The 12,707-nt window shown below is 38.4% G+C and overlaps 2 protein-coding genes across 5 annotated transcripts; both read right to left on the reverse strand.

The window, feature by feature from the left end:
• Nucleotides 1–1,086: 1,086 nt before the first annotated feature.
• On the reverse strand, nucleotides 1,087–5,603 carry tdh2 (L-threonine dehydrogenase 2). Of its 3 annotated transcripts, none has more exons than XM_057343835.1 (9): nucleotides 5,180–5,603; nucleotides 4,888–5,044; nucleotides 4,274–4,316; nucleotides 3,915–3,985; nucleotides 3,533–3,682; nucleotides 3,208–3,380; nucleotides 2,880–2,970; nucleotides 2,491–2,760; nucleotides 1,087–2,327 (listed from the first exon to the last, which is right to left on the reverse strand). In XM_057343835.1, the coding sequence occupies exons 1-9, from the start codon at nucleotides 5,294–5,296 to the stop codon at nucleotides 2,182–2,184; spliced, it is 1,218 nt and encodes a 405-aa protein (XP_057199818.1). In that variant the 5' UTR covers nucleotides 5,297–5,603; the 3' UTR covers nucleotides 1,087–2,181. The 3 variants fall into 3 exon arrangements, with proteins under 3 accessions (XP_057199818.1, XP_057199819.1, XP_057199820.1); XM_057343836.1 differs by having other exon boundaries at nucleotides 4,888–5,051; nucleotides 5,180–5,292; XM_057343837.1 differs by lacking the exon at nucleotides 3,533–3,682.
• Nucleotides 5,604–5,722: 119 nt separating this feature from the next.
• On the reverse strand, nucleotides 5,723–12,051 carry zgc:154055 (uncharacterized protein LOC556036 homolog). Of its 2 annotated transcripts, XM_057344417.1 has the most exons (11): nucleotides 11,444–12,051; nucleotides 11,131–11,181; nucleotides 10,455–10,563; nucleotides 10,076–10,201; nucleotides 9,342–9,515; nucleotides 8,036–8,253; nucleotides 7,752–7,913; nucleotides 7,492–7,633; nucleotides 7,112–7,332; nucleotides 6,696–6,847; nucleotides 5,723–6,421 (listed from the first exon to the last, which is right to left on the reverse strand). In XM_057344417.1, exons 1-11 carry the CDS (start codon nucleotides 11,626–11,628, stop codon nucleotides 6,240–6,242), a joined length of 1,722 nt encoding a protein of 573 aa, XP_057200400.1. In that variant the 5' UTR covers nucleotides 11,629–12,051; the 3' UTR covers nucleotides 5,723–6,239. The 2 variants fall into 2 exon arrangements, with proteins under 2 accessions (XP_057200400.1, XP_057200401.1); XM_057344418.1 differs by lacking the exon at nucleotides 11,131–11,181.
• Nucleotides 12,052–12,707: the final 656 nt, after the last annotated feature.

Consider the following 12,707-nt stretch of genomic DNA (forward strand, 5'->3'; position numbering starts at 1 on the left):
CCCAGGCCAAAACTGTGAACTGGAGAGGTGTAAATGGGAAAATAGGATTCCCAATTTTGTTGTGATTGGTAAGCGCTTACATTAAGCACACTGGAACTCTACAAACATTTTTTTCATGTATTAAATGTAAAACTCTTAGGCCTGATGGTGTATTGTAGTGTGAAATGTCTCTAATTATTATGCATTTTATTTAAACATATTTTTAACTCCGTATTTGTATGCTTTTATTCTAGAGGCAGTAAGAAGTCCTTCATGTGCACAGATGACTGAGCTGGAGGTCAAAAAAGTTACTAAACTTGGGTTTCATCTAACTGTTTTCATCTTTTACAGTGTTGTTTGTAACTTATTTGTCTAATACATATTTGCACGTCTGTAAACATACTTTTTGTTTTTAATTTCTCTTGTTTGTTCAATCAGTTTGTTTATTGGTTTCTGTTATTATATGTTTATGCACTAAATCTTTTACATTGTTTCAATTTAATCCTTAATATATGAATTTAGTGCTTAGTTAATTGTTGCTGTGTTTTTTGTATCGTGTTACTATTTACAGTATGTGTTGCTTTTAGTTTATTGTTTGACATTATTTGTTGCATAGTTTCCATTGTATTTTTATGTTTCTGTTGTATTGTGTGAATTTGTTGCTTTTTTCTGTTGTCTAAATGTTAGTGTGATTGTTTTTTGGCACCTCTTTTGACATTATTTTTGCTGCATTTGAGTAGATTTTATTGTCAGCATCAATTAAACACAATACTTGCATTTGCTTGGTGTCTGTGTTTTTTCCAATTATTCAATATATTATTATATATTGGGCCAATTGTGGGTGATTTTTACCGGGCTTAGCGATAGGAATGATCACTCCATGACCTGTGTCCTATTTGTAATACAAATATGTGTTTAATTATAATTTATGGTAAAATACTGATATTTTTTATTATCTGAAAAATACCAGACCTGTTGTAACATAATGTCGATCAATTTATGAATATAATGAGGCTTTGAACTAGGCTGAAGAGTAGAGTCTGAAAATTCTTTATGGGCTTTTGCCTATTGTTATAATTTGGCTAAAATCAAGACAAAGCACACCTGTTTCCTATATTAAAGCCGTTTATTAAATATACACTGCAATTTCTCAACAGTTTTAATTAAATAATGACTTAAACTATTAATTGTAGTAGCAAATTAAGGCAGTTTCTCAACACAATATCTATTTGTCCAGGAATCACACTCTAAATTTGGAAATGAGATGAGTAACTTAATATTGTTTTTTTAAGACTTTGACATAGACTGAAACAGTTATTTTGTCATATTATTGCAAGGCAGACTTGGATGTTTAATCTAGCATTTTTTTCCGGAATGTTAATGAAAATGTAAAAAATATGATATTTCATGAATCATGGGTCACAGTCTGAACAACTCTTTGGCTCATAGTTTATAAAAAGACACCAGCAATCCTGAGTGATTTAGTAGGCTATTCAAACTGCCACAGTTTGCAGTGTGAATTCAGAGACCTTTCATCAATGCCTCTTAAAAATTAAGCCTATACAGAGAAAGTGGGTTTAACTAACCCTAAAATTCAGCCAAATGGCTTTACTTCCGCTGTAAGGCAATATCATCTTTTGATTTTTAGCCCAGCATCCTCATCCACACAATGCAAGGAATTCTCTAAAGCGTTAAGTGAAAAATGACGAATAATCCTTGCTGTACAAATGGATGTACTGTGAGGGATTCAGATCAGAGCAAAATCCACCTCTGTCAAAAAGAATGTTCACTAAGTTTTATCAGACTATTTACTAGAGCCTAATTGAATGTATGCGTTTCTAAAATGTTATAAATCCTGGGCAGTTTGCACCTGTAATGTATGAAACGACAGTGTTGTTTTATTGCTTGTTGGGCTGTTTAGTAAAAAGTAGAAATACATGAGAAAGAAAGAGACCCCTGAGCGAATCTAACAGTTTGAGGTTTGTGCATTTGTAAGAGTTTTCACTGTAGGTTTACACGTTTTCTTCACAAGCATGTTTATGGAGGACTGACAGTGTTGATAGATCTTTAACCAATATAGGGGCATGATGTGAGGAAACAGCTTCAATTTAAAATATTATGTTTGGAAAGGTATTTCCCTCTTATGGTTGCCAAGGCTCCAAAAATGCTGGTAAACTGTGTTTTAGTCCTCGAGACGACCTGCTAGCTGATGGTTAGTCCTGCATTCTCTCTTTTTTCACGGATGGCGGCCAGCATGTCTGTGACCATCTCTGACAGTCCATATGCAGGCTTCCAGCCCCAATCCTGGCGTGCATTAGAGTCATCAAATCGCACTGGCCAGCTGTCTGCTATAAATAGAACATAACACTTGAACATTAGGAAATGGTTTGGAAATACTTTCGTTAATTAAGAATCTCTTATTAGATTTCTAAAACGCAAATACATGTCACACATTTATTTGACTATCCCATAAAACAGACAATGTCTCTCATTCACACATACTGCTCTTACCAATAGTCTGTCGGATGATATCAGGATTGTATGTGACCCTCAGGTTTGGCAAGTGCTTGCGTATCTCTTCTGCCACTTCCTCGGGTGTGAAGCTCATGGCTGCAATGTTGTAAGTACGTAATGACAATCGGCTTTCAGGGGCCTGCATGAACTCTACAGTAGCCCTGTGGCAGTCAGGGATGTGCATCATGGGAAGCCGAGTGTTGGCACGTAAATAACATTCATGCTTGCCTGTGCTGAGGGCATCGTGAAAGATCTGGACAGCATAGTCTGAGGAGAAAGAGGGGACATATAAGCTGTCAGTAAGAGAATCAACGAAAATATTTTTTTTTAACTGTAGGTAGGTAGGTGCATCTGTTTATCTGGGGAAACAATTAGTAGGTGGTTACCAGTAGTGCCGCCCCCTGGGTTGGTGTTGGCAGAAACAACTCCGGGGTATCGCAAGCATCGGAAATCCAGACCATATTTATGGTGGAGATACTGATCCAATCAAAACACAATTAGAATGTTGAAATATGAGCATTACATATAACAATTAAAATTCTAGTTTTAATTCAATTCGTCAAATTTACTGACTCTGGTAAGTAAAGGTCCATCTTTCAAATTAAAGACCTAACTGGCAAAATCTTTGTCTTTACAACTGTATTGCTGTTAAATGACAGTGATTTAAAGACTACAATTTTTAAAACAAGAGTAGCAAATAATATAAATCTTTACTTCCCCCATCAGCTCAGCATGGACTTTGGAAACTCCATAAATGGTACGAGGCCTCTGGATAGAGAGATCAGGGGCTGGATCACGGGGAGACGAAGGCCCAAATGCTCCAATGGTACTGGGCACAAATAGTCGCAAGCAGTTCTCCAGGGCCAAATCTAACACGTTATGCAGACCTATAGGAGTCAGGGAGGGGGTAGTCAGAACAGGCAACAGGAGAAGGAGAGAATTTGGGAAGTCAGGGATAATGGAACCCTTAAGGTGTAAATTGCGTTAGTATGTGGTCATATAGCATAAATGCATAAAACATATGTGACATTTTTCCCACCTGTGATATTAATGGTGCGAGCGAGCGCTACATTTGCTTCCCCAACAGCACTAAGTAAAGCACTATAATGGACCAGCCATGTGATTCTGTTATTTACAACTAGCTCCCTCAGGTTTTTAAAATCCAGAACGTCGGCATACACAAATGGACCTGTGAGGTGAATCACATCAGATGTTGGATGATAAATCAGAGCTTAGTGATAGGATACTTTGGGGTGAAGATGTGTAATATGTAGAGTTGTAATTTGAGAGTCACACAACTGATAAACAGTCAGATTTACAGGATCAGTCTCCATAGGATCATCCATATAGCTCTATATATAGCACATGACACAACCACCTTCCCATATTTAAGTTATATATCTGTCTGAAAGTCAACATACCCATGTTGTAAACCTCATTAGGAGGCCTTCTAATGTCCGATAGGATGACATTTTCCTTTCCATACTGCTGCCTGAAGTAAAAGGTGTTAAATATGAGTCAAGTGATTGCTGACAAAGTGGGAATGTGTCATTTTATTCATTGTAAAAAAGTCACCTTAATGAATTATTACCATTAATGACCTTGAATTCAGTTCACAGAAAATAAAATGATGAAATTAGGTAACAGTTAAACTGCAAATATGCAAAGCAAGCATGAAATCTGCGTAAATTCAACTGTGTTCTGGCACTTTAGTCTGATTTCACAAATTAGCCTACTCATGTTGCAGGAAAAATGCTGAATTTTTCAGCTTTTGACCAACCTCAGCATTTGAGCCAGTCCAACTCCAAGCTGTCCCAGACCACCTTTAAACAAAAGCAAAACACTTTCAACTGTAAAAGGAGCTACCAATGTTCACATAATACAGCAACCGATATTTATATCCAAATATTCTTATTGATGTCTATTCTTGTTGATGTCTAACAATAAAAAGGTACTAAGACTATTGTAAATAATGTACACACAGAAAACAAATGGAATCGTCACATGTGATGCACTTTAAATCAATGCACGTTCACATGAAGTGTTTTCAAGTTGTTTGAAGCAGATGACCGTGACAGTTTCATAAACAGGTATAATTTATTTATACTTATATAATTTACTTCAAATCGATTACGTGATTGTTATTGTCCAGCTTCACTTCCACTGAAAATCCATTTACGCCCTGTTTACACGTTGTTACACAAACACAAAACAGCCGCGCGCTCCATTGTGCACAAGCGGAGCGCTTTCAACACTGTTTATTCCCAACCTATTGTCACGAAGATTATGAGGCAGAGGCACTGAAAACAAATGAAGACGTGATGCAACTGATGGATATTTCCACTAAAAATACTAGGCAATCAACACGATATTGCAGTTAAAAACAGATGGCACCTGTGATGAGGACGCGAGGACTGTCGGCGGGAGAGTCGGATAACTGATCGCTCGGCCATCGGTTGATCTGACGCGGCGACCAACTCATTCCCCGGACCGACCAAGCTTTCCACGGCGATCGGACACACAGCCGCACACCTGACAGCATGTCATCTCTCTGTTGGCTTAGAAACAATCAGTTATCTGATCAAATTTGTTTTGAATAGCCTAACTATAACGACAAAGTCCTCACATCACGAAGATGGAGTTGATAAATACACAATACACATTAAAGAAAAAGTACACCACCCACCTTCACTAGCCTATCACAACTTGAAGTCCGCGACGTATCTTGCACCAAACATTGTCGTGGTGTTTCCGGAGGTGGAAAATAAAATAAGTAAACGATGCTGCTAAGAGGGGTTTTCATGGTATTTCACTGTTAGAATTAGGAGATTACTGTGCGATTGGTCGACAGAGGAGCGCATCGAACGACCATTGGATAAAAAGTGGTCGGGGCGGAGAATGCTGGGAAATGTAGTTTTACACTATTAGTTCTGCGCTGTGCTGCACGTGCGTCCGCGTGATCATGACTGCGGTGTCCGTTAGCGCTACAGGGGGCAAACTTGCTGACGGGCTGCCCGCTCTGGATTTGTATTGTGTGGGTGAGTTTAGCTGAGCCGGAGCTTTATTCTGAGGACTCCATTGGCTAGTGAGAGATGTAATTGTTTGTTTGTGTGGGTAGCGTCCCTTGTTATATAGCGGCATATATATATATATATATATATATATATATATAGCTATATATGAAGAGTTTATTTCCAAAAAGAGATTACTCCGTTTAAAAAAAAAAAGTTTTTATTGTGTTGTTGTTATATGTAAACCACATTTTTCCTTTTAAAACGATACGCCTCATAACATGCATACCAAATACTGTTCATCCTTCTGGTTACAATGAATTGGAGTTGTACAATTAACAGACCATTAGTATTTAGGAATAAAACATAATAAATTATATTTTTATTTTTTGGATTTACAGTACTGTTACAGTAGCACTCAATATATAGGCTATGTGTGTGTTGTCCTGATATTTATGTTTCAATTAAACATGTTTTATGTTGTAGTTCCTTTGCAGAACTCGGCTTACTTGCAGTGTCTGAAGGTCAGACAGAAGGCAGTCAATATGTCTGATCTTTAAATGGTTCTGTTTCTGATTACTCTTTAATGATAGTAGGCTGTGTTCGATTGCGTTAATGACATTATGTCTGATAGGTTTTTAAATGGCAGTCTTTGATAAAAGATTCAGTTGTCCGATATTGGTCAGATTTTGAACTGTGACTAATAAGCTTTAAAATGTCCTTTCCACTATGAGGTCACAAGATAGTCAGCTCATCCATGAGGTTCTCAAAAGGGGTGAAGGTTTCACAATGTATACTGGATGTGTGATTGTTATGGTCTGGTCCAATTCTCTCACGGTGCTCTTTCTTAATGTTCCAAATCTCATCTCGAGCTTCCTCCATGTTCTGTGAGTGCTCAGTCCATCTGAGGAACAATCCTACCCACAAACCCACACAGAGATAATAAAGGCTTTGTCACATGAAGGGTAACGGTTTTCTCATCAAAATCCAGTGGAACTGGTAAAAATACCATCTTAAAAAATAATTTTTCAAATATCTTTTTTTGAACAGTACCTTCTCAAATAATGTAATTTGAAAGTAACGTGTTACATTACTATAGATCAAATCTACTTTACAATTTTTACAATTACATTTAAAAATCTTGTTCATTCCTTTGTATATTTGTATTTGTATATATTGACCTAATCTCACCTGTCCATAGCTGTAAAGACTGAGGATGCACTGAGGGCCAAATGGCCAGATCTGTGCATTCGTAAAGTGGGTTGAGATACTGCTCTTCTATTTCAGGATTTAATAGAGACTGAAACAAACAGTATGTGTTCTCCTTCACTCCTAAGGCACATCTTGGTTCATTAAGCACAGCCAGCGGTATAGAAAGAGTAAAAAATAGACAAAATAGAGATTTTAATTTAACACACAGTAACAAAACCAACACATGTTTGTTTTTTGTCCTGTGCTGCGAGATGCCATTTGACAAGAGCATAATGACCACGTTAAAAAACATAAAAAAATTGTATTTAAATAAAAATAAAAGCTGACCATTTACAGAATATAAAACATACACTTTTTCTTATCCCATATTTCTTATGCCATCAAACTGTGCTCACCTCTCCTGCTCGCTGTTACACAAAAAGCTTCCATAGTCAGACGCATAAACCTCTCGTGTCAGTCGGAGCAGCAGGGCCTCGCTAAACTCCAACGCCAGCGGAAACTGTCTCCAGATCTGCCACACACAGTCCAGTAGCAGCAAAAAGGATGGGCACTCATGCTTCAGACGGGTGTGAGAGTGGGCCGAATGAGCGCAGCGCTGCTGGAAGGGGTGTCCAGCCTGACAGAAAACAAACATACAGCATACCACTGCATAACTTAATGACACACAAATCTGAGACAGATGCAGCTGTGTTGTCATACTGCATCTAAAAGCTTATATACGAACCTATTAAGCTGTTGTCAGTACACACAAGTACATACATTAACACACATTCACCTGTATCCACTCTCTCTCCAACAGGCATAGGAAGCCATAGACAGTTCTAGAGACGGGATCTAAGATAAGCTGAGCCAATGAAGTCACCAGCAGCGTGCTGTCTGTCCCCTCAGAACCATGCACAAGGACAGAGTGACCATCCCTACAAAACCGACCAGCGCGATACATTTCAAAGCCATGCATAGTCACAGAGTGAAAAAGTTATCAATTTGGCCATGTCACTGCAAACACATCCTTGAAGGTTACACATATATGCTCACCTCTCTACACACTCTGCAATGAGACCAGCGGTGGACAGAGCGCTGTGAACGTGAGAAAGCCATTTGGAGTTCTCCAGTTTGCTAAGCCAGCGGTCCACACTGTGCGATGAGTCGGCACACGCTTCCACCAGCTTAATGAGACTCTCTTGCAGAACCTTACCCCTGTAAATACACATCACGTATGTTTTCAAAGTGCGGTCTGTTTTAAGATCAGTTGTATCATACTTCAAACAAAATCTGCAAATCCGATTTGGGAGAGGACAAACTGTACGACTCCCGCTCACCTTTCGTGGTGTCTGTGCAGTCTTTTCCAGTGGTTATAGCAAGATTTAGACTCAAAACCCCCTCCCGTCATCCGGGCCTGCTGAGCTTGCTGGGCAGAGCGCAAATCCATGATGTAACCTAATTCTGACCTGTCAATCACAGCCTGGAGAAGAAGCTCATCTTCCTTACATCGCTTCCTATTGGCTCCTGTTAAAGGCTGACTGCTTCGCATGATCACCTAGGCAGGTACAGATAACTTAAATATTTACAGGACATGAATGAACACTGTTAATCATGAAACAGAATCATTTTGTGTCTATTTGATATACAGTATAACAGGGGTATCAAAGTTCCAAAAGGTCCTGTCTTAATATTTTCTTCCAAACGGAGGTCCAGACAATATGATTTTTTGAAAATAAATACATATTGAATCAATTTAGCGTGGTTGGATATACTGTATAAAAGATATGATCTTTTATCAGGCCATTTATTGTATATTTTGATATCCACAGTATGTATGAATTGTAGGGAATGCCCTCTTAATAAAAGTCTGATAATTAATATTGGTAAATAAAAAAAAACTACTGACAACAAACATACAAACAGCAAATGTAATGTAACAATTAAAATGCTCTCATCATAAACAGAAAACAAAGTTATTTACTAAATTAGCCTTTCTATGCCATTCATACCTGATACTTCTATCTTTAAATAATTTCCCAATTAGAACGTTGTTCATTATACATTTTTTTACTGTTTTCTACATAAAATCATAACAACAATATCTTCAATATTGACTGTCATTTGAATCATTTGAATCTTTGATTATCTAATCATTAATTAGATTTGAGACTTAAGCCTGGGTTACCACAGGGTCACAAATGTTTACATACTGATCAATAATGCTAAATAGATAAAAACGTTGTGGTTCATATAAAATATCACAAATCTGGTAGAAAGGTTGGAGTCATATAGCAAGCAGTAAACAGACTGATACCAATACTTTAATATTGCTGCATTTTGTTTACTGTTGTGTGTCCATTTACCTGCTCTGCGTGTCTGCACTACTGTTATACGTGTCTGCTCTGCGCTTTTTAGCGGGAGAGAAGCGGAAAGGGTTAAAACGAAGCGCGTTTGGCGCTAAATAAAGATATTAGAGGATATAGCGGCAAAATCTCAATTACATAAATGTCCCTGAGTGCGCGTGTGAACGAAGCAAAGGTCCGGATCCGGCCCACGGTCCGCCAATTGAGGTTGACCGCAGTATAATGTCTATTTTTCTATGTAGCAGCATCACTTGATACAGGTTACTGGGAAACACCTCACCATTTGGTTTCTATGGTGACAGTAGGAGAGCACAGGAAACCTGCCGCCGTGCCTGAACCGTGCCGAACGGACCAGCATGTCATCATCCACCTCTCCAGGAACAATGACCGCACGTGGATATGATGGACATACAGAGTAATCTGAATTTACGTTACTGATCCTCCACCTGTCCCACTGCTCACACACACAAGCACATAGTATGTACAGACACGAACATGGTTACATGTATTTATAAAGCAACAGTAAAGAATATAAAAGGAAGCATGACCAGATACATCATATACTTTATCTGCAGCTACGGAAAGAAATGAAAGGCAGAACTGAGCAGTGTTGTTTAAGGAACTGCTGTGAAATGAGAAAAACAGAATTGAATATGAAAAGCCAGAGATAAAACAAGAAACGTGTGGTGAAAAGTAGGAACGAATAACAAAACAAGAGTTGCAAGGGTGCAAGATTAAGCGGTTAGTACACACTGGTTTATTTCCTGTCACTGTTTAGTGTCACTCATGCCTTCCTGAGGCAAAAAAGTGCTTCCTGTTTGTCTTTGAGGAAATGATACAATAGCTTATATTAAGTAACATATGACTTCAGAATCGTGCATTATATGTGTACTTCAGAGTGTGAGAATAACAGAAAAAAGATATTGGACTGAAATATAGGAATATGAATGTGAAAGAAAGAGAAGCACAGTAAAGAGAGAAAGAGAAAGAGCGTTGTCATTCTAACTAGCTTACTAGTCTTTCTGTTTGCTTGTAATATTGCTCTGCTGTGGACAGGCCCCATGGACCCTGCAGAGAGAGGTGTGAAGGTCTGTAGAAGAAGGGATACATCTCTGTTACACTTTCCAGAGACGAGAGAGTCTACAGAGACATAAAACAACATCAAGGTTAACTCCACTACTGTGGAAAGTTAACAGGATCATCTCGTATTAGAATACAAGAATTTTTGTTGTCCATCAGGCAAAATGCTCACTTAAAAAATAATATTTCACTTCTCTTGAAATGTAAGATGAATGTTTAAAAAACGTATATGTGTAGCATAGTGGGTTAAGTTGTAATGAGCAAGAGTGACTCCGATGCTCGCCTAGGAAAGCACTAAATTTAAAGTTAGTACCTCTATTGAACTGGCTATGTTCAGACATTCCTCCATTCCAGGAATTTCCAATTGAAGAACAAGCAGGTCTTTACATTTAATAGTAACAGTGCCAGAGGATCCCAGAGCCCTGTGTTAAACACATACAAACCCCCATTCACATATTTAAGCACATGCCTTCCATGTTTATCAAAGTCTCAAAACTTGTTCTCACAGGGGCCTCAAAGGAGACAGAAGATGGAAGCAGAAAACAAGCCATTAAGTAAGGCTAGCTGTGTCGTGACTCATGTCACCTGCATCTGTTCTCTCATATGCATTTAGGAGTGTTATCACAAACACTCTTATCTGAAGTACGCGCACACTGAGCGGTGGATCAATGCAGAGGCAGCAAAGTTTATAGAGAGTATGTGCTGAACACGTGTTTGTAAACTAATGTCTAAATATGAATATAAAGGCACAAAAAGCATGTCAAAGCCAAATGATGTTATACCTAAATGCTCACTGACAAGCACAAAAGAACGCACAAACTTTGCAAAACAAGGTTATGCGCAGCGCATTTTTTAATTTGCCTTTTTATGCTGATATGAAATGCTACCCATTGCTGTCTTGATTCTAATATTCTAATATCAGAATATAAAGGCAAAGTAAAGACTTTTACTTAAGAGCTTGCACACAAACACAAGCATGCTGATCAAACCTTGGGCCTGCTTTAGAGGTGTAGCTGGGGTATCCAAAAAGATTCTCGACACTGACACACAGGTGGAAGGAATAGTGGTTGAACAGAATTAGAAGAAATCGAATACACAGGTGTGATCTCATCTAATGTAGGTATTACCCCTATTCAAATGACACCCAAAGAATGAACATTATGCTTATGATCAATCAATGACAGTTAGAAAAGCTGAGGTGATTTAAAAGTTACATAGCACTGATGAACAATGCATACAAAAATAGTTACGTTTTCAGGGTCAGATTGAACATCCAGCTGATGTGAACAGCTGTCTCTCTACCTTTTCTCGATGGCATCGATGTTCCTGAGGAGAACCAGAAGCTGCCTCGAACCATCTTCCTCTCTATCCGAAAACAAAAGGTGGTGACTGGTAACGCACAGGGTTCCTTTACGCGGTGGATGGAAAGGTCGTATCAGAGTAACGTCTTCAACATTGGCGGTCTTAATATGTTCCGATAACTCCATCTGGTACTTTTATGCGCTATGTAAAAAATGTTAAAATCCGCTACATGCGCTTCACTCGCCTTCCGCAAACGCTATACGCCTTCACAAAACAGTGTCCCACCCCTAGCACTTAATGTTTGTTGTCATAAATGCACCGGCATCTGGTAAATACAAAAAGTCTCGAAGCGGGTGTGGGCGGGCTTGTTGTACGTGGGCGTGTCTGCTCGCTCGAGCGATAAGAAAGACGTTTGTTTCTCCACTTTCGCTTCCGTTCACACTCTTTAGGAACCAGGCTAACCCAACCATTCATCTAGGCCTATCACATTTTAAAACACTTTATAAAAAGAAGAAACGTCGAAACAGTGGCAACTGACAAAAGAACAACTTGCGAAGTAATATGTTCCTGACTTCTTCACATTGCAAAAACACCAAGATTGAAATTTGACACAAAATTTAGACCAAGCGCATATATCATTACTTTTTTATTTGGATTGACCACAATATACCTTTCTTGACATGCTGTTGCCCTAAAGTGTAGAATGTAAAAATTTGTTTTCTTTAATTACAAATCGTTACACGTCATTTTTTCTAGACTTTTACGTGTATAGGTCCGGGTCTGTAACCTTTTTCTATTTTACTTCTTTTTTTATACCTATCAGCCTATTGGAAATCACTCTCCTATGTTTTGTTATGAAAACGAAATACCATTAAATAATACAATTAAAATAATGCTATTAAAATATTGTGAGGAAAAGTTATAAAAATCAATTTGACCTCTCAAAATGTGTGCGTACATAGTGCATTAAATCTTTTCAGCAACATATGTGTGTACTGGGATTTGAAATGCCATCTTCTGTCAGCTGATTTTATCTCCTTTTCAGACTGAGAGACAACTTTTGTTTATGACTTTCCCAGGCAGGCCAGCTATTAATAAAAACCTCCATCACGCACTTGTGCATTCAGCATGCACAAACGCCACGGGGATTCTGAGGTTAAATCCACACTATCAACGCAAGAGGGAGACCTTCTGTCATAAAACAATTGAAAAGAAGCGCTAGTTTGTGCAGTCGCCCTGAATGCATGATCAATGTCATTTACTG

The sequence above is a fragment of the Triplophysa rosa genome, linkage group LG10 (genome assembly GCF_024868665.1).
Source record: "Triplophysa rosa linkage group LG10, Trosa_1v2, whole genome shotgun sequence".
Lineage (NCBI taxonomy): Eukaryota > Metazoa > Chordata > Actinopteri > Cypriniformes > Nemacheilidae > Triplophysa > Triplophysa rosa.

Coding starts and splice junctions, on each gene's coding strand:
- tdh2 (XM_057343835.1), bottom strand. CDS start 5,296: ATGAAAACCCCTCTTAGCAGCATCGTTTACTTATTTTATTTTCCACCT. Junction 5,045..5,179: donor GTTGTGATAGGCTAGTGAAG/GTGGGTGGTGTA, acceptor CTAAGCCAACAG/AGAGATGACATGCTGTCAGG. Junction 2,328..2,490: donor TATCATCCGACAGACTATTG/GTAAGAGCAGTA, acceptor TTCTATTTATAG/CAGACAGCTGGCCAGTGCGA.
- zgc:154055 (XM_057344417.1), bottom strand. CDS start 11,628: ATGGAGTTATCGGAACATATTAAGACCGCCAATGTTGAAGACGTTACT. Junction 7,914..8,035: donor CTGCACAGACACCACGAAAG/GTGAGCGGGAGT, acceptor GTGTATTTACAG/GGGTAAGGTTCTGCAAGAGA. Junction 7,333..7,491: donor TGGAGAGAGAGTGGATACAG/GTGAATGTGTGT, acceptor GTTTTCTGTCAG/GCTGGACACCCCTTCCAGCA.